Genomic DNA, 20,991 nt, shown 5'->3' with positions numbered 1-20,991 from the left:
AGGAGTCTTTTGGGGGTAGGTGGAGCTCTTCCTGGGGACTCACTCCCATATGAGGCAGCAGAGACTCATGACACCGACTGCTGACTGTCCCCATATCTGTGGGGAGGAGGCAGGGTCTGGTGAGACCCTTTTTCTGTGTTTGGAGAGCAGTAGTCTCTCCGTCTGTCTGTCTGTCTGTCTGTCTGTCTGTCTGTCTGTCTGTCTCTCTCTCTCACACACACACACACACACACACACACACACACACACACACACACACACACAACACACTCTCCAGTGAGAAAGTAAGTGTAGGCTCCAAAGATGGGAGTAAACTGTGGTTTAGGCTGGAGGGGAAGAGAGAGCCGGCAGGATTTCAGCAGCTTCACCAAGGAGACTCTCAGGGCAGATGCTGAAAGGTAGCCAGATTCCCTGGGCCCCAAGGTCAGTTTTTAGCTTTTCCTTCATGAGTCACCCCCAAATTCCCAGCTTTGAGGTCTTGGGGCACTTTCCTGCCCCCTGGACTTTGCTCTCACTCCTCAGCTCACCTGAAATGCCTTTTCTCTTGTGCTTTAGCCTCCCAAGTGTCCCCATCCCTCTGAGCCCATGACTGCTTCATCTTGTCCCTCCTGCAGCTAATATGACAAAGAGCCCCGAGCTGCCAACACAGACCCTGAGGACTCTATAAGCCCAATTCCTGGCCCTGTTGCATCTGAAGCATTATTGCTGTGGCCTTCAAGCACCTGGACATAACTCTGACCCATCAAAGAGCCAGCTTTTTAATGGACATTGCTGTGCCAGACACACAAATGCCATATGATGTTAAATGAGAAGCTTTCAAACGTAGACATGGGAATCGTGTGGGAGCAAGAAGAAGTCAGACCAGCTCCTTGGCTGAGATCAGCAGGGGGCATCAGCCCCAATCTTAAGGGAGACCCCCAAGAATTCTGACATGAGAAAGAATAGACGCAGAGAGAGGGGCAAAGCAGCCTTCCCGTTATCTCATGGCTCTTCAAGCTGAAGTCACTTAGCCTTGAGCCCCCTCATCCCAGGGAGGTGGTGAGGTGATACTGCGGCATTCTGCATATATGTGTATATATATAGATATATCTAGATATATCTATATATATATAAAGCAACATACAAATGTAGTCGAGAGAGCTCAAGCGACTTGCCCAAGATCACACAGCTAATAAGTGTTATGTCTGAGGCCGGATTTGAACTCCGGTCCTCCTGAATCCAGAGCCAGTGCTCTATCCACTGCGCCACATAGCTACCCCAGCAAAGTATATTTCAGAGAGGCTAAGGAGATACAATGACCTTGGGTAAGTCACTTTCCCTCCTCTGGTCCTCATGAAATACGAGGGTTGGACGAGATGCTCTCTGGGTCCTTTCTAGCCCAACAATTCATGAGTCTATAAAGTACTCTTAGAGGGAGAGATGACCACATTAGTGGAGAGAGTACCTTGATCTGTGCAGAGAAAGCCACTCACCAGCAGCGTGTCAGACAGTGTTTTAGGACCCACCCCAATGATGCCTTTGTTCTTAGGAGACAAGCTTCCCTTTCTCCTTCTCCCCCCTCCCATATTGAAACCCATATTTTTCAGTAAACCTTGGAGAATTCTTCAGTAATGGTGCATTCAGGCTGAAGCTGTCAGCTTCCAATGTTCTTGAACTTGGCAAGAAGAGAATCTTTCCTGTGGGAGAACAGTGCCCATGTGCATATAATTGGTGTGTCGAAGGACCCCAAGGGTCACTGGTTTCAGAAGGCTTATGGGAAATAATCTCTGTCGATTTCAGAACAGGCATAAGTCTATCCAGCCTTGAGAAAACCCAGTGGCTGCAGAAATTTGGATTTCCCAACAGGCAGAATAGGAGGGGGGCTGTTAGCATAGGTTTATGGGTGTGTTTACTGACCCCTAATATGTCAGTGGATCTGGGATGGACGGCATCGTGGTGGCTTCTGCACTATCCAGCCCCTTCCTGTGTCCAGACTCCCATCCAACCTCCCTGGAAGCCCACCTTCCTGGGGGTCTTTGGGGCAGGAGCAGCACACAGGCAGCCTGCCCATTGGCCATCCCCTCCTCCACGATCTCTCCAATGCTGTTTTTGGAGCATGTATTAGGTGTGTTTGCCAGCATACTGGTGGTCTCACCAGAGTGTGGCCTGCTCACAATAAATAAATTCTCTGGAATCACAGAATCTCAGAAATGGAAAGGCCCTTGGTGTCAAGTGAAGACACTAGAGGGCACCACTGAGCACAGAGCATTGGGCCTGGAATTGGGAAGCCGAGTTCAAATTCAACCTCAAGCACTTAATAGCTGGGTTATACTAGGCAAGTCCTTCACCTCTGCCTGCCTCAGTTTCCTTAACTGTCAAATTAGAGTGCAAACTCACACCAATCTTTCAGGATTGTTGTAAAGATCAAATGAGATAATACTTGTAAAGCACTTAGTAAGATGCCTGGCACATAGTAGGTGCTTAATAAATGCTTCCCTTCCCCTTTCCAACTTTTTACTTGGACAGAAGTCTTCTCAGAGTAGTGTAGAGTAGATGAGTAGAATGGCTGCAATCCCCCTTCCACCTGACACTCCTCCAAACACCAGAGGAGGGAGATGGGAACTTACCGAGACCCACCACTGTCTGGTCTCCCTGAGAGGCTATTGGTGCTGAAGGTGCCTGGGAGCATCTCTAGTCCTGCACCCTTTCCAGAATCCAGCCCCTTTGCTCTCTTCCTCCTGTGTGGTTCTGGTCCCAGTCATCAACCGGCATTCAATGCCTCATGTTTGTGAGTTGGCTGGTGCCCCAACAGAAGAACCTGGCCCCCCACTGCATGTCATAACCTGGGCACCCCACAGCGCTATCCGTGGGACTTCCTTTCATCTGTGGTTGGCAGTCTCTTTTACAGAGTTTGTTGTCGGGGACTGAATGGGACACGTTTGTAGTGGTCCTGTATGTGCTAATCTGTGTATGGACGTCCTTGCCCTCTCCCCATTAGCAGGTCAGTGTCTTGGAGAAGTTATTGTCTTCTTCATCCTTTATCCCCAGGGCTGAGCTCAGGACTTGGCACATCGGGGGTGCTTAATAAAGCCTCAATGATTGTTCAAATGACTGCAAACAGGAGCCCCTGGAGGACCCTGCCGTCTGTAGGGCATCCCTTTTCCGTAATGATGGGAAAGTAGGCATGAAGGTCTGTAGTTATGGAGGCTCTTTTTCTCAGTCCCCCTTTTTCGGGGGAAGCAGGATATGGGCTAGGATTATTTTTATTCCTTTGATATTTCCCTGCCCTAAGATATCTTATAAAATGACCTGCCAATTGTTCATCATGGATTTGGAGTTGGAAGGGACAGTGAGGCCCATTTAATCCAAGCCTCTGATGAAGCAGGGAAGGAACTATGGTCCAGAGCTGAAATGACTTGTCTAAGGTCATCCGGGAATTAAGAGGCAGAGACAGGATTCAAACCCAGGCCCTTTGACTCCAAACTCAGCCCCCTTCCCCTGCCTCCTTATTGCTACACCTGCATCTTGGGTTTCCTAGTCTGGCCCCTCAGCTCTGCCCACCTTGGTCATCTCCAGTGGCATTTCAGATCCCTCCTGTAGCTACGGTTCCCCTGTTACAGAAATGTGATGGATCCGTTCCTTTTCTCACCTGTTTGTTCTCCTCCATTTTCATCTGATAATCATACTGAGATGATATGGCTCAGGCGCATATCACTTTTGCAGGATTGTTTTGTCTGTATTGTTTTTTACTGCCTGTAATTTTCTGTCATCTTCCTCTGTAATTAAACAAAAACATTTTATTAGCTTCTAGAAAGAAGGATTTCCTGAGAAGGCATGCAGGAACAGCTGGTATGAAACCTTCCCCCCAGATGGTGAGCACAATCTCTCCTTCACATACAAGGTGCCCCTGGGAAAGTGGGCTCCAGCTTAGAACAATTGTAGGAAAAGGGCACCTCCCACTCTTGACCCTGGAAGTCCTTTTTCTCCGTTTGTGGAGTATTCATAGTCCGTAGCTAGCACATCTCTCCATCATGGGAATCACAATTCCTGAAAGTGCTTCAATCTTCAGGGGAGTGTCTTTGTATAACTGTCTACAGACTTTTCTATTGCCATTGGCCACTCTCACTTTGGTAGGTCCTGCTACTAGTTGCTGGTGGGATTTCTGATGGAACCTCTGGGTCTCCCATACTTAGAAGGTTGCCTGAACACTTCTATCTTAATAATACTTGTTTTCCTAAGATTGAGAAAGAATAATTACAAAGAGATGGTGGCTATGTGTTCCCAGATGTCATGGCGGGGTGGGAGATAGGGTAGCTTTCTTGCCACCCACCCAGCTCTTAGAGGAAGCTTGAAGTGATTCTGCCTCTTTGCAGGCACACGATAAAGAAAGCAACTTGCCCTTTTTGTATATATGCTCAGCTGTAACTCAGCAGCCCTTGAGCCATCAATTCTGACTTTACAACCAATTAGAAGGCTTTATCACTGTACAGGATCAACCCTGAAATCAGCATGCCTGTCCTCAAGTTTCCACAGAGTCGCCTGGACTGAAACCAGTGGAGAAGTATGTATACATGTTCCAAGCACTGGCCACCCATCAATAGTCCAGTCCAATGCTCTTGTGCTCTTCTGGGCCATGAACTATTTTCTGTCCATATCTCCAATCCAGAAAGCTCTCTGTGGTCCAGGGAGGTTAAATCTTTGTCCTTTCAAGTGCCTTCCACTTGTATTCAAACATCTCAGTCAGGTCCAAACAGCATAGCTTTTACACTATCTCACATCTATAGATGGAAATCACAATTACCCTTCAATACAGAGTTAGATTCAACACAGAACATTCTACAAAACTGGGCAGAGGTTACTACTTGCCTAATACTTAGACAATTCCTTCTGTGCTTGCAAAAGCCTTCCTCAACCTGAAAGCAATCAATAAAAGAAACAAGAACAGAAAAGAAAATCAATCCTCCCTTCTCAGAGGGAAAATCTGACCCTCTAAGGTAACCGAAACATGTGGTCTCTCCCCACGAGGTTAAGGACCTGGGGTCAACATATCTTTCAGATGAGAAAACTCACTTCTTTGGCTTGGGGTTTGTAAAGCAACAGTGACTCATTGACATGGGGGGTGGGCAGGGCACTCACCCTCCCTCTTCCTCTGAGGGGCCCCTTTGCTGGATTCAGTCAGGTTTAAAGGATCACAACAACCAGCACTGAGTCCAAGGAGGGGCACTCACTGCCTCCGTCTTCCAGGAATGCCCCTTCCACTTCCGTTCTGAATCCACACTCACAAGCTGGGTTTAATCCTGGAAAATTCCTCTGAGTTCCTGCGACAACATCAGTCCCCCAAATTACTCCAAAAGATCCCTGTCAACGCCCAGGGCAATCCAAACGGAGTCACAAACCCACCTAACAATGGGACAAACAGGTTCAGTTCAAAAGGAAAGAAGACAGGGTCAGGTAAACCTGAACTTGTGTGTGGCTCCCCAAACGGTCAAGCCCTTGTAGCTGATTATTCTGCTGGCAGGAAAACCTATCCTATGGGCCCCTAGTCCATAAGTCTCTCGTGATAGGGCAAGCAAGCTAAGTCTTCTTAAAAGAATAAATAACCTTTAGGAGCAATCGAAATGTGCTCTAGGTGAAATGCCAGCCACCTGTAATTTGGGAATGCAGAATCCACGCTGCTCATATTGGCAGCAACGTGTGATAAGTTTCTGGGTAATCTTGACCAAGTGAGTGCAATAGTGCAACAGATGTGGAGACCTAAGCATTCATACAAACCTAAGGGAACTGGTCTGGCTTGTGAAATGCACCAGGGAACACCATCCAATGGCAGTGTCAAAACAGAACAAAATGCTGATTTTTCTCAAATGCATCCCTGCAAACCAGGACATCTAGGAATGGGAGTTCTGGGTAGAGACTCCCTCCACATTGTCACACACTATTCTGAGAGCACCCCAATATATTCCAGATAAAGTCCCCAAGTGGAGCCCTCCTCTCTAGAGACAGGCCCCAAACCTTTGTAATGTTTTACAAAGAAGTTGGCCTGCTGAGCTGACTTTCCATTTCACAAGGGGATCGAATATTTGCTGGCTAAGGCAGTTTCTGGGTCATCTGGGCTCCTCACTGTGGCAACTGTTTTTCATCGGCCAATGTTCTGCAAGAAGTGGTGATCATCATGGTCAGTCAATACCTTTGCCTTTTTTCATTTCTCATTTTTCATCATTGATGGCTCAGGTCAGATTGACATATAGGGACTGGTTGAAGGAAGTTGCAAAGCTGACCTGATGTAGAGCAGGCTGCCGAGAAGATGGTGGGATCCCCTCCGTCCTCAGGAGTCTTCGAGGAAAGGCTGGACAGTCATTTGTTGGTGTGATGGGTGGGATTCCTTTATGTATGAGTTGGCCTAGATGGGCACTGAGGAGGTCATTTGGAGACGCTGTCATAATGGCACTGTCTTCCCAGCTTTGCCATTCTTCCAATCTGATGATGACTTTGACTTTTGCTCTAACTACTGGGGAGTCTTCCCTCTGTGACAATTCTTATATCAATAAGCTTATATTTCCTTTGTTACTATATAGTCAGACTCAATTTCCCTGATGTTCAGCACCTTCTTTCCAACTCTCTCCTTAAAGAAAATATTTGCCTTCTATTCTGTACAGTAGATAAATGCAGAGCTTCTGAGTGGTCTTCTGTTTTTTATACCATTTTTGTTGTGTGACCCTGGACTAGTCACTTAACACCCCTGAGGTGCAGTTTCTCAGCTGTAAAATGGAGATAATAACATACCTTTCTTCCAGGGTGGAGAAGGTGTTTCAAAAGTGCTTTGGGAACCTTAAAGCCAGCTGTGGGTCAGCTATTATGATTGTCTTTGCAGTTGGCTGTTTCTTTAGAAAGGTTCTCCTCATTACTGAGAGAAGCCCAGAAATACCATCACCTTTCCAGGGGATTTGGTTAATCCTCCAAACAAGATGTCTCTCTTCTGCTAAGATTGCTGCCTGACCTGGGCCAGCCTCCACGGTCTTTCTCATTTACTTGACAGTTAGGGTGTTGGACCTTGCTTTCTTTCCTGCTCTCTCCCCTGACTTTTTGGCAGCATGGAGAGCTTAAAAATAGCAGTCCTCCGTCAATACCTGTCAGAGCCTGCCTGCCTTTCTGGGAAGCAGCCCTAACTGATGTTTGGGAGTGACACCCTCCTCAGTGCTGGCATGGAGCTAGCAGGGTTGTGCTTGGAGCTTGTGAAGAGGATTGCCCAACAGCCGGCCGGACGGGGCCCCATCTGGAGGGGGAAAGAGCAGGACAGCACAAAGGGGAAGCACCCTTGACAAGAGCTGATGGCTGTGACGTTCTCCTGCTGCTCTGAGCACATTCTAACAAGTCCTTTAAATTAGCAAGGAATTGGCGGATGCCCTGAAAATCATGTTTCCTCCAGAGGAGGTTGGTGGCTTGCAGCAAAGGTGGCCAGCCTGAATGCACTCTACACATGGTTGGCAAAGGTGGGAAGGCCCTGCTCGGAGCTGGCCTCAGCTTGTGGGCCTGGGATCCCCAGCTGCTCTCAATGGATGCCCGATTTTATGGCTTGGTGCTTGTGAGCAGCCCACCCGTGGAACCCCAGCCAGACCAGGGGTGTGCGTATCCTTGGGCCCGATGGCTCAGTGGCAGATGCCTGCACGTGCTGTACATGGTGAGGCCCAAAGGGCTTCCTTGGCACTTGTCAAGGACATTCCCTCTTCTGGATCCTGAGGGCCCACCATCTTTGGGAAGAGGTGCTGCTAAATGCAGGTTTGAGCTTAGTGTGGATTATGGATCAGATGGGCCTGCACAAAGAGCCTGGGGCTGTGGAGATGAGCTGCCAGATGGAGTGTTGGGGGTTCAGGTCTCCTCCTGGGCAGCTCTACACCCGGCTCCGGGCCTGGGTGCCCAGGACCCAGGGGATTTTCCAAGATGCTTTCTACAGTTGGCCACATCTCTGCAGCCCCATGTATGATGGGCAAGGCCTAGACAAACAGGACATCTCCCAGGGCTGGGCCTGTTAATGCTGAAGCATTAACCTCCAGACAGCTGCAGGTCACCAGGGAGATAACTTTGTGGACCCCCCCCCCCACTGGCCAGATTAAGGGAGGCACCAAGGAGAGCTGGGCCCTCACGCCAGTGTTTGGGAACATCTGCCTTGTCCTATGGATGCTCAGGTCCTTATAGGGTCAGATGGCCTGTTTGGAAGTGGCCTCAGAGAGTGGCTCGTCAACCCATTCTCCCCTGAAGGATTCCTTCTAACGCGGTCGTCACCCAGCTTTGGCATAGAGGATAGGAATGGGTTTCAATGCTGTCTTTGAGACCGACTTTCTGTGGGACTCTGGGTAAATCTCTTCATGTCTCTGAGCCTCAGTTTCCATGTTCTTTCAGTCCCTTCCAGCTTCAATACATATGTCGAGGGGGGAGCCAGCCATCTCCTGAAGCAGTCCATTTCCCCCGTGACATGCCAAAGGATTAAGAAATTGTTCCTGACCCTGAGCCTAACATGACCTCTTGGCACGGTCCCTCCACTCCTGCCTCTGCCTTCTTGGGCTGAACAGACTAAGCCCAATCCCTCCTTCACCATCCTGTTTGCATGTTGTCTCCCTCCTTCCAGGGCAGGCACTGTCTTTGACTTTTTTGTATCCCTTGCACTTGGCACTGGGCCTGGCACAGGGAAGGCACTTATATGTTTATTGACATGATACCCCTGGATCCTCTCTCTGGCAATGTCCTTAAACAGTGGCCCTCAGAACAGAGCCCAACGCACTGGATGGGGTGACAGATAGAATGCTTCCTCCCTGCGGGGGCTGCCTCGCCCACCTTCTAGTTGGCATTGATGGGGAGGACAGTGTGGCTTTCCTTTCCTCAGTCCCTGAGTCTGGGTGCCAGATGGGTACCATCTGGGTGCCAAGATGCAGGGTACCACCTGGGCCAGCAGTTATTCCAAAGCTTGTTCCCTGGTTTGCCCCTGCTCCCTTCTTTCACATCCTGGCCCTCCCCTCTCCCTCTATCCTGACTCTACCTACCCTCTGCCTCCTGTCTCCCCCTGCTCCCAGCTCGGTCCCCCCTTCTCCTGCTGCTTGCCCTGAGCTCCCTTCTCGCCTCACTTCATCTTTTCCTCTCCTTCCTTTCAGCTTCTCCTCCAGCCCTTTCCTCTCTGACACCTTAGCCTGGTCTCTGGGTCCTGTTCCTTTACTTTCCCTTCCTCCATCACCCTTACTATCTCTCCCATCACCTACCTAGAGCCTTTTCTCTCTCCCCTGTAGTTGAGGGAAACTGCCCTGCCATGCATCCCAGGGCCAGTCAGGAATAGACCCTGTGCCTACCCAAAGCACAGAAGGCCAGGACAGACTTTGGGCAGCTGGCAGGGCCTCGGAGCTCTGTCTCCCCCCTTTCCTTAACTACTAGAAGCTTCTGACTTTTGGAATTCCCATAAGCCCAGAATTTCCTCCCTGGAAAGGATGCCCAGGCTAGTTCCTTCAATACATACCCCCAAAGACTCACTACTAAGGACGTCTCAATCTAGGGGCAGCCCAGCCCAGCCTGGCTCAGCCTGGCTCTGCACACTTTTTGTTCCCATCGTGGGGAAGGTTTTCCTGACATCCAGCCTAAATCTGCCCCTGCATATTTGACTGAAGAAACTAAAGGAAAAGGCCTGGGGAGGAAGGCAGAGAACACTTGCTGAGCCTCGGTGGCCTTTCTCTCAGGGATTCAGGGGGATGGGGCCATGTGCTTCTGGGGCAGGCAGGTCCCAACTACTGGGTCACTAAACTGGAAAACCGTGGAAACCTGGACCAAGGAAGGGCCCCCAGAGCCTGCCAATCCCGCCTGGGCCACCGACCTTCCCTGTCTTTTATCCCTTTCATTCTCCAGAACCCCTTCAAGTGCTCCCTTCCTATCCTCCCGGCCCCATCGTCTCTCTGGGACTTGGGTGCCGGTCACTCCAGCCCCACAGCTGGGTCAGTCGGGGTGGAGAAGGTGGGGGGGGACACTCTAGCTCCCAAGCTCTTCCCCACCCCTCCACATAGGGCTGAACGAAGTGGGGGGCCAGGCAGGGGGAGAGGGGCGCGAGCACCCTCTGCCCCACTTCTCTTCCTCCCCCAGGCAGCAGCCTCTGTCCCGGAGGAGGAGAGTGAAAGTGAAAGAAAAACTACAGTTGGGGCAAAGAGATAGAGAGCCCGGGTGGCAGAGGGCGGGAGTGGGGTGCTGCGGCCCCGGCCCCGGACCCGGAGAGACAGACCGACCAGACTGTTAGACAGACCAGAAGCTCCCGGAGCCCATGGGCGCCTCGGGCCTGCGCGCCCTGCTTCTCTTCTGCTGGGCGGGGGCCAGCTGGGCCGGTGAGTTCGACTGCAGGGGGTTGGTTGGGAAGGGCAGGGGAGGACAGCGGCCCGGGAGGCTGAGCTGGGCAGTGTGTGTGTGTGTGTGTGTGTGTGTGTGTGTGTGTGTGTTTGTGTGTGTGTGCGTGTGCGCGCGCGTGTGTGTTTGTGTGTGTGTGCGTGTGTGTTTGTGTGTGTGTGTGTGTGTGTGTGTGCGTGTGCCCGCGAGCACTTGGGGGAGGCAGGACCTCTCGGAGAGTTTGGCCCCTATGCGGGGTAGGGATCCTAGCGGACCCCAGCGGCAGCCGGGCAGGAGCAGACTCGATTTACGGGAAGCGGCGGGGGGCGGTGGTGAGAGTGGAGGTGGGGCCGCGGCTGGCCTGGGCTGGGCTGAGGGAAAGAGCCAGCTACAGGTGGAGGGTGGGGAGGCAGGAAGGCCAACTGTACTGGGGGAAATGCCTCCCCGCAGCTTGAGGGTGAATGTCGGAGGAGGCCCTCCATGCCCTTGGCCTTGGGAGGGACCATATTTCCAAGCTCTCCTCTTCTCAAGCCCTGTGACGCCCACCCCCTCCCCCCCAAGCCTAGATCTTCCCCGCCCCAGGTCCTTTCTCCCCTTGTTCTTACTACTGAGAATCACTGCGGTCAACCGGGCCAACAGCCAGAAGGAGGTGATGGAGCCCCAGCTCTGTGCTGGGGGTGGGGGTGTGCCCTGGGGATACTGAGACAAAAGTGAACCAGGGCCTGCCCTCAAGGAGTTCCCATTCCAACAGGGGAGGTAATATGAACATGCGCTTGTATCTATGCAATCAGTACAAGGTGGAGTGGAGGTCTGGGCACCGGCTGCTGGGTCAGAAAAGGCCTCCGGCAGAAGTCAGGATTCAAGCTGAGTGTTGAAGGACAAAGCAGGAGATGAGTGACGTGTGTGAGCAGATAGGGCAACCTGGCCAGTGGAGTCAGGAAGCAGAGTAAAATGTGAAACTGGGGAGACTGGAAGGGGCCGGCAGGTGCTGGATGCCACACAGAATTTTCTAGTTGACCCTAGAGGTAATAGGGAGCTACTAGTGTTTGTGGAGCTGGGGACACTGAACAGCTTGATGGGGGTGGGCAGGAAGACCAGCTTGGAGGAGGCTCACCTTTTCTTTCCTCTGCAGAGCTGGATGAGTCTGGGGGCCTCCGAAGAGGGGTTGATCTGATCCTGGACTGCATCTTGGTCAAGGAGGATGAGCATGGCTGGGGCATCTCTGCCAGCCAGCTGAATGAGGCTCAGGCCACCCTGGTGCTGAAGCAGGTGCCGGTTCTGGACGACGGCACACTGGACAGCTTCACCGACTTCCCAGGGGTCCCTGCGGCCAAGGGAGACACCCCCATTGCTTTGGAGGCCTCTGGTGAGAGCTTTGGGACCCCTGTCCAACCCTGCTCCATGCCTGAATGCCTGTGAGTCTGTCTCCTTAACCCGGTCTGCGCCTCAGGCCTCCCAGCCCTTCCCCCACCTGTGCCTGTCCCAGTAACTGCATCGTGTTATTCCTTTCTCACAGTGGACCAGGTGCAGCTACCTCATGCTGAGGTCTTGCTCCACGCCACTTGCCAGGGGAAGGTGGTGACCTGTGAGCTCACCCTCCTCAAGCAGGCTGGACAAGAGGCCACTTCCCCGGATGTGGCCTATTTCATCAGCACCATTCAGGTGTCCGAGGGAGCGTTCAGTGTCTCCATGGTGATGAAGACCCTCGGAGGGACAGAGAAGGGGGCTCCCTTGCATCCCAAGCTGAACCTGCCCCTGACCCCCCGGGGGACAGTGCTGGCTTCAGGTGAGGATTTCACACCTGCCACCTCCTTCAGGGCCTGTGTGGTCCCCGTCTGTAGGCCAGGGGAAGGCCCTCAATCACAGGATCTCAGCCCAGCCCTGTCAGTGTGGGGTCCCTGCTGTCAGCCAGGCCTTCGGCTAACCCCACCGGTGTTCTGAGCATCTCGAGCTCAGGACCCATCCTGGACCTGCCTCAGGTGGGCTCTGTGCCTTCCTAGCCTGAGGGCTTTCCGCTAGCAGAATCTCAGGTCTCCCTTGGTCAGTGCTCCAGTACGGGGCACAGAGTATGAGGGCCAGTGTCCCCCTTGATCAGACTGGACCAGACCAGCAGGCCACTGTCCCCAGCAGGTCCTCAGAGGAAGGCCAGTGGCTCCTTCAGGCCTCCTTGACTTTATTCTTCTGCAGTACCAGCTCATTTCTCTTTGATCCGAGCCCCTCCCCACCCCCATAGACCTCCCTAGGCAGTGATCCCGGCCTTCCCTCCCCCTCCCCACCCCCAGGGCACACCCAGGCAGGGACCCTGGCCTCCCCCCCCCAGCCCTCCCCGAGGCTGTGGCCCATAGACACTCACAGATCCTTTATCCCTCCTACAGTGGAGTTACAGGTGATGACACAGAAACCGGCCGTGCAGTCTTCGCTTGGGGTCTCTGCCTCCTTGCAGTGCGGCTTCTCCATGGCCCCTGGCTCTGGCCCATTTCATCTTGAATGGAGGCGGCAGCACCAGGGCCAGGGCCAGAGGGTGTATTACTGGGCTGAAGGGCAGGGGCAGGCTCTGCGGGAGGGGGCACGGCTGGAGTCCAGGGAACTGCTGGAGGCTGGGAACGCCTCCCTCACCCTGCCAGGCCTGATCTTGAGGGACGAAGGAACCTACGTTTGCCAAATCTCCACTCCCCAACACCAAGCTCAGCAGATCATTCACCTCAGCATCCTGGGTGAGGTTGGAGCCTGAGGGGCAGCGGGTGGGCTGCAGCTTCCCCTGTCATTCAAGGCCGTGGCCTCTTGACAGCAGACTGGGAAATGCCCTTAGAAAGTGCCGGTTATCAACCCTCCCTCACTTCAGTCCAATTCACTCGCAAGTCATGTCGTCATCTCCCTGATGTTGTGGTCCTCCTCAATATATAGTAACACCTGGGTGCCAGGTAGACCACACCCTTACCTGCCAGTCATTGCTTCCTGGTTTCCCTGCATCCCATCCTAACAGGGAGAAGGCAGCATGGTTCAGTCTCCTCTGATCCCTTCCAGCCTGGGGAGGGCAGATTCCGCGTCCTCAGACCTGTCTCCCCTTGGCTTCTTTCCTTCAGAGACTCCTAAAGTGCGGCTGAACTTGGTGAAGGAGGCCCTGCCCCCCACCCTCTTCTGCACCATCGCTGGCTACTACCCCTTGGATGTGGCTGTGACCTGGAGCCGGGAGGAGCCCGGCGGCGCCCCGGCCCCAACTTCTGGTGCCTACTTCTCCAGCCACCGGCAGAGCAGTGCAGGCACCTACAGCCTCTCCTCCTCTCTAAGGGCAGAGCCTGGCCCCGAGGGAGCCACATACAGATGCCACGTCTCCCACGTCTCTCTGACTGAGCCAATCATTTTGGAGATCTGGGTTGCCCCTCCAGGTACAGGCTTCGTCTCTCCCCTCTCTGGAGATCTGCCTTGCCTGGGGTGCCTTTGGCCATCCTGGGGGCTTTTCATCCTTTCTCTCTTCTCAGCTCTGGCCTGGGTTTCATTCGTCTCCTGTCTCACCTGCTCTGGTTCTCCCTTCAAGGCCTAGGCACACATTGCATAAAGACCAGGCCACCCTGAAGCCTTCTCTCCACAGCTCCCCTCCAGAGATGACGTGGTAAGGGGGTGCTCCAGTGGGCTCTCCCCAACCCACCTTCCTCTCGTCTACAGAAAAAGGAGCATCCGTGGGGTTCTTCATTGCCACTGGCTTATTCTTTCTCACCCTCTTGTTCCTGAGCCTCCGGAGATGCTGAGGGAAGAACCAGAGCCTCCCACTCTGCGTCCTGGTAAGCCTCCAGTGGATCCCCCTCCAGTGACCAAACCCTCTCTCTCACCAACTCCCCCCCCCATTTTGTGCTTGGCCCTCCAGGGCAAGGGCAGCCTCCTCCAGCAGATGTCCAACCCCAGAGGGAGCTCAGCCCCACCCCTCTCTCTGTGGTTTTTCTTCCTAGCCACCCATCTGGACCCCAGGAGTCATGGATTCCAGAACATGAAGTGATTACCAAAGCCACCTAGTCCAAACTAAACCCACAATAGGGCCAGTCTTTGCTCAGAGACCTCGGGTGAGAGGGAACCCACTCCCTCCTAAGAGCCAGCGTGCTCCACGCTGGAACAGCTTTGTTGTCAGCAAGTTCTTCCTTGTACCAAGCCTAGCTTTGGCTTTTCATAGCTTCCTTCAGTCATACCTGGTTCTGCCCTCCAGGGTCACATAAAATGGTCCTACTTTCCCTTACACCTGGTAGTCCTTCAGATACTTGAAGGCAGCTCTCATGTCCCTCCCACCTCCCAAGTTAGCTTCCCAGCTACTGGATGGGCAAGGCCTAGCTAGATAGCATCATCTGATTTGGGTGGCTACCAAGTGTGTCTGGGTTCAACACCCTCTGTTCCTTCAGAGACCCAGGTGTCGCGTAGGGTCCTTCAGCAAAGGCCACTTTCCATCCATATTGAAGAGTGGATCCTTTTTCAGTCAGGGGTCAGATTCAATGGCTTCTGAACTCCCTTCCAAATCTGAAATTCTCTGATCTTCTCTTGGCATCATCTCCAGGCTTTCCCCCATACCAGCTGCCCTCCTCTGGCTCCTTTCTAGCTCATCAATGGCCTTCCTAAAGTGTGGTGCCCAGAATGACCCACAATGTTCCAGGTGAGGTCTGATGAGCCCACCTGGCCTGCTATCTCCCTCATCCTGGATGCTGCCCTGCCCTTAGCGAGTGTAGTCCAAGATGGCATTACATTCTTTGACTGCCATTTCACACAGTTGACTCATATTGAGTTTTCAATCCACTAAAAAGCTCATATTTTTTTCAGATAAATATCCCTTCTCTTGTACTTGTGAAGTTTATTTCTCGTACTCAACTGTAAGACTATGTCGATGCTCATTAGGTTTCATTCAATTCATTTGGATTCAGAACACTGTTAGGGTATGTTCTCTGCATCCTATTCCTAGTATTTACAAAGAACTGATTAGGGAGGGATTCCTAAGAAAGGGCAAAGAAAAGCCACCAGACAGCTAGAAACTGTGAAATCCATACTGAGACCTACCCTGCAGCCAGTGGTGAGAGGAGGGACAGAGCGGGCACTGAATGAAGGTGCCAAGGTCAGGGAGAGCCTGGGGAGAGGACGGGGAACAAGGGATGGGGGAGAGAATGGAGGACACGACTGGAGACCTCTTGTCCCCAAACTCGAATCTCTCTCAATAAAAATGACTGTTTGACCCTACCCTTCTCGGTGTCGCTGTCACATGATGATCTCATCCAAGCCTTTGTAGGGAAGGGACTGGGGTCTAGCCCTTGTTCTTGCCTCCTTTATTCTGATTTTCTGATCATCTCAGCTGAGCCCCACACTCCCAACTGAAGCTTGGATCACAGCTGCCTTGCAAGTGGTTTAAGGTAATAAAGTCTTCGATACTACATCTTGTAATGAAGCCCAAGGTGGCATTGGTTTATTTTTTTATTTTTGGGCACCATAGCACAATGTGGATGCATGTTGAGCTTGCAGTCCACTAAAACCCCCAGATCTTTTTCAAGTTAAACCCTGTCTATCAATGCCTCCTCATCTTCTAGTTGTGAAGTTGGACATTTAAACTCAATTATAAGACTTTCCCTTTCTTTTCATTAAGTTTCATCATATTAGATTTAGCCAAATGTTCTAGAGTGTCAGGATATTTTGGGTTTCAGAATGTTGGCACTCTATTAGCTGTCTGCCCTTACTTTCTGTCATCTAAAAATGCTATCAGCATAACAGCTATGCCTATCCAAATCATTATAAGCTGTTCGGGGTCTTTTGTCAAGCACTGACTATATGCCAGGCACTGTGGACACAGCCACCAAAGTGAGACAGTCCTTGCCTTTCAGAAGCTTAGATTCAAATGGCAAAGCCTACACATAGGGAGGAGTGGGGACAGGGAGGGGTGTTTGGTCTGGGAAGTCACAGAGGTAGGAGTCATTGGGCAGTTGATTGACATGATTGACCTCTCCTTTCCAGAAGCAATGGTGGTGTTGATTTAAGGATTGTTCCCAGAGCCAGAGGTTGTGGGGGTGGGGGTGGAGCAGGCAAGGTGGGTGGCAAGATGGCTGAAATGAAGCATGACCAGGATCTGGAGCTAACTAGACACATTGGCCTACCCCCAATCAGGACAGCATGGTGCCCCTGAGGTGTCTTGGCTCCTTCAGGGCCTGGCCTTGGAGAGCATGACTGAGAACTCTTCTCCCTTGGTGACTTGGAACCACTTGTGACAACTTTTTGAGTCCAGCTATTCAGTCAGATCCAGTTTTCCAATCCCATCCAAGTGTCTCCAGACTTTATTCTCTTGTCCTTGGAAAACCAGAGAAGTACTTGCTCCTTTCCAGTCCTTCCACACCTCTCCAGCTCTCCACAACCTTTCAAGGCCACTCTTGTGTTTAGCAATCCCATTGACTAGTTCCTTCAGCTCATTCAGCCCAGGGTGTTCAGTCCATCTGATTCAGACTCCTTAAAAACAGTTAGATGCTTTCATACCATCTTTATGTTTCTAGGGCTGTCCAGATTACTTAGAACAAGCAGCAATGTTGATATGGGGTCAGTTTGTGACAGCAGTGGTGACATATATTTGCTTCTCCCACTCCAAGCTGACTCAGACCAGGTGAAACTGGATTGGGTTGGTTATTCCTCTTTTATGCTATACACATGTACTTTTAATTTCTGTTGTGTTTTTAATCCTGTGATTTTTTTTTTTTGAAGATTAGGTATTACTTTAGGGAAATGTAGAAATGTTATAGCTCTCAAAGAGCACAGTTCAATTGTCACACTCAAGTTCAAACGATTAAGGATATTTCAGTGTTAGGTGGTGCGTGTGTGTGGGCTCAGGCATTTCATGGATCATCAAAGCCCACAAGCAAAAAGGATAGCACAAAGGAACATGAGGCTAAAAATGAAAAGGACCCACAAGAACAGATGAATTAGTGCTTCAAACCAGCCTGATTAACGCTAGAACAAACAAATGCCCTCAGATAGTGCTGGAACCTGGAGAGGTTGGTGCCGATTCCTTCACAGTGTGGTACAAGCTTCCAGAAGCTGGAGGAAAATGGAGAAGACAAAGAACTGCTAACTGTTGCTATGAAGAAAAACTGTGTGTCACGGTAAGACAACAGAAAGTCTGGAGGACCGAAGAGCGGAAAAAGATCGTTTTACTGATGAAATGTGCACCAAAACTGTTGTCTGGACCTATAACCCGGAGATCGATGTATCACAACCATCCTCTGCTGTGTGTTTTAGGCAGCTAAGGGGTACAGTGGATAGAGCAGAGGACACAGAGTCAGGAAGACCTGAGTTTATGTCTTGCCTTAAATGCTTACTAGCAGTATGACCCTGGACAAGTCACATCAACTTTTCAGCTTCAATTTCCTATAAAATAGGACCATAATAGAAATTGGCTAGTGAAGTTGTTGTGAGAGTCAAATAAACTAACATGTAAAATGGTTTTCTTTGCATACCTTAAAGAGTTTTATAAATGCTAGCTATTTATTTTGCTTATGATTATCATTTTCAGAAGAAGTCTGAGTGAATCTATGAAATATGGGCATTTTACCAAGATAGTAAAACATCCATTTCCAAAAATGTTTAGGGGGATATTTTTTATTTCCAGTGGACTTGGAAGTCTTTTTTCCATCGAGAAAATGTTGATTTCTGATAACTATATGGATCTACTGAGAAGCAGACTTTGGAGATGGAATTCTGCAACATGGACTTGTACCATGATGACCCACCTCATGGGAGGTTAAGAAATTGGTAGAGGTAGATATGCCTCAGTGGTCTGAGAACTTGTCTAATTTAAACCCCATTGAAAACTTGTGGACTCTAATGAGAGGTAGGCTTGGAAAATAGACTCACCATTCACCCAAGAAGTGATCAAAGTTGGGTTTCATGATGAAGAATGGAAGACCCTGTGGCGGTACTGTAGGCCTTCCACGCCAAGCAAGTGACTGATTACATATGAGAAGTTCTTTAGAGATGTAAAAAGTTGTAAGAGTGCAGTTAGTCTAGTCAGTCATTTCACTTTGTCCCAGCTCATTTTCATACCACTGCATTTGGGATTTCGATTTCCAGTTAGCCATTCATGCTCTTTTTTTCCCCTCAACCGGTAGCTCCTTCTCTTTGGAATGGAAAGGAAAAGTAGAGAGGGAGCAGTTCCTTCTTTTCACTTTTAACTGGCTCTATCTCTTGACTCCAGGCACGTCCTCTGGCTGTCTTCCATGTCCAGAACACTCTCTCTCCTCTGTTCTGATTACTGACCTCCCTGGCTTTCTCCATGTTCCAATTAGAATTCCACCTTCTCCAGGAAGCTTTTCCTGATCCTTCTTAATTCCATTGCATCCCTTCTGCTAATTATTTCCAATTTATCCTGTAGATAGGCTTGTTTTGTACATATTTGTTTGTGTGTTGTCTTCTCCCTTAGATTGTAAGCTCCTTGAGGGCAGGGACTAGGTCTTTTACTCCTTTTTGTATCTCTAGCACTTAACACAGTGTCTGGCACATAGCAAATGCTTAATCAATGTTTATTGATTGAATTCTTACTATGGTTCCAAGCACATCTTGATTGTAGTCCTGCCACTTATTTGATCTATCTCTCTCTGTCTCTGTCTCTCTCATTTTCTTTTTTCCTCCAACATAATTTAAAAAACATGACTATTTCTTGTCCATAGCTTTCTTCACCAGCCTCAACTCATTTGGTGCTTTTGCACTCCTGACACCATCAGTCAATAAACATTTAAAGTGTCTGCTATGTGCCAGTGCCAGGGACTCTGCTCTCACAATGGTGCCACATTGTGAGTGTGTATGTTGTGCATTCATGCTTGAGTGCCTTTCCTTCCATTCTCTGTATGTGTCTTAAAACCTACATTAGTTGGTGATGGCCGTATGCATGCACATCCATTTCTATAGATGATTTCATTCCTTTCCCTCAACCTTTGAAAATGACTCTTCTAAAATCCAGGGAGCATAAAAACTATGTTTAGCATCTCTCTTCTTCTCTTTCACAAATTCTAAAGTGGAATCATCACTTCCCAGCAAGGTTCTTACCATTTCTGCCCCAGAAATCACTTCCTTCTTGTTGGTTAGATTCAGTACCATAATTAGAGTTTCCCTGTTTGGAAGGAACCTCTGTTCGAAGGATGAGATAATTAGCCATCTATTCAGAAAACTATTTCTTATTCTACTTTGGGTGGAGACCTAGAAGATGCCTAGACCATTGAAGCCCCTTTCATTACTGTACCGTTGCTTCAAGCTAGGATTGTGGCATGTTTCACAAATTCCTTATCTCTTTCTTCTCTCTGACCAGGTGGGCTGTAGCATATTCTGATGACAGCCTTGCTTCTGTTTCTGCCTCCCTTGATTTTTCCCTGAATGCTTTGCACTGTGCTCCTTTTCTCTATCTCCTGGATTTGATCATATGAGTATACCTTCTTAATATACAGTGCTGTCCCATCAGCACTCAGCCCTCCTGACCTTTTTCTTTTGAGGAAGGCATACCCTTCCAGAGCCACATTCTAGTCATGATCTCATTCCACCAAAACACAGTAATACCTACTGGATGAAGTCATATTTGCTGCCTTCCATATAGATATCTGATGCACTTACGCTCTGTACATTTCTAGATGAAGGAGGCCATTTGGGTGTTTTTGCTGGTTCTTTTTTAAGATTTTGCGCTCTATAAATTTTGGAGTATCTTGCAGCTCTTCTTTATGGTATTTGGATATGTGTGTGTGTGTGTGTGTCCATAGGTAGTTTCCTGTTCAGTTAAAGACTTTTAAATTAGACTTGTAAGGTGCTACATAAATCTATTCTTACCAGCCCTTCTTAGGGGCACTACTTCCCTGGCCAGGAGGCTGCCCTGCCTATGTTTTTTTAAATTAATTTATTCTGAATTATCAACAATCACTTCCATAAGGTTTTGAGTTTTAAATTTTTCTCCGCCTCCCTCCCCATCTCCCTCCCCAAGACAGCGCACAATCTGATATAGGCTATACATACACATTCCTATTAAACATATTTTCACATTAGTGATGTTGTAAGTAAGAATTAGAACCAATAGGAGGAACCACCAGAAAGAGGAAATAAAACTCAACAAAAGAGAAAAAAATAGCAAATAGTATCATGCCTATGTTTTAAACCAGTTCTCAGACACCGTCTTCTTGCCTTTGATTGGCCATAGTAACATAAACATCACCCCTAAGTTCTTTTGTTTTTTGCCCAGCTGGTGGGAATGTTTAGCAATGCTTCCTAGATTCCTTCTGGACATGTCATTTGTGGCCTTTCTATCTCCTGTTTTGGAGTAGGAGGATGCAGGTTTGAATCCTGGCTTTTTTATTCCTTGGGTACTGGTGGCTGAGTCCCTTCCCCTCTCTTGGTCTCAGTTTCCTCTTCTGCAAAATGGGGATTTTGGGTAGATGATATCTAAGGTCCTTTCTGGTTCCCCAAACTGTATGCACTCCTGCTGACCTAGTGGAGTAGGCAGAGCAGGTATAATCACCCTCATTTTGTTGACAAGACAATAAAGTATACTGTCTTAGCCAAAACTGAATAATTCTCCTAACTAAGATCATGCGTGTATTCACACAGAACACTTGGGGCTCTTAGAAAGATATTACTGGTGCTGCTTGCTGCTGTGCTCATTACGTGGGAGGAAATAGATACAGTGTTACC

The 20,991-nt window shown here is 49.8% G+C and overlaps 1 protein-coding gene across 1 annotated transcript; it reads left to right on the top strand.

Moving 5' to 3' along the window:
* The first annotated feature begins 10,145 nt into the window (after positions 1-10,145).
* Positions 10,146-15,531, top strand: TAPBPL (TAP binding protein like). The gene is made up of 7 exons (XM_027835935.1): positions 10,146-10,325; positions 11,456-11,689; positions 11,840-12,109; positions 12,699-13,037; positions 13,407-13,709; positions 13,987-14,102; positions 14,268-15,531. Exons 1-6 carry the CDS (start codon positions 10,265-10,267, stop codon positions 14,067-14,069), a joined length of 1,290 nt encoding a protein of 429 aa, XP_027691736.1. The 5' UTR covers positions 10,146-10,264; the 3' UTR covers positions 14,070-14,102; positions 14,268-15,531.
* Positions 15,532-20,991: the final 5,460 nt, after the last annotated feature.

This window comes from Vombatus ursinus, unplaced genomic scaffold, assembly GCF_900497805.2.
Source record: "Vombatus ursinus unplaced genomic scaffold, bare-nosed wombat genome assembly UNPS02014817.1, whole genome shotgun sequence".
In the NCBI taxonomy this organism is placed as follows: domain Eukaryota; kingdom Metazoa; phylum Chordata; class Mammalia; order Diprotodontia; family Vombatidae; genus Vombatus; species Vombatus ursinus.
Note: the sequence above shows the minus strand (reverse complement) of the source record. Positions and strands in the feature narration are given on the sequence as shown.

Coding starts and splice junctions, on each gene's coding strand:
- TAPBPL (XM_027835935.1), top strand. CDS start 10,265: ATGGGCGCCTCGGGCCTGCGCGCCCTGCTTCTCTTCTGCTGGGCGGGG. Junction 13,038..13,406: donor CATTCACCTCAGCATCCTGG/GTGAGGTTGGAG, acceptor TCTTTCCTTCAG/AGACTCCTAAAGTGCGGCTG. Junction 13,710..13,986: donor GATCTGGGTTGCCCCTCCAG/GTACAGGCTTCG, acceptor TCTCGTCTACAG/AAAAAGGAGCATCCGTGGGG.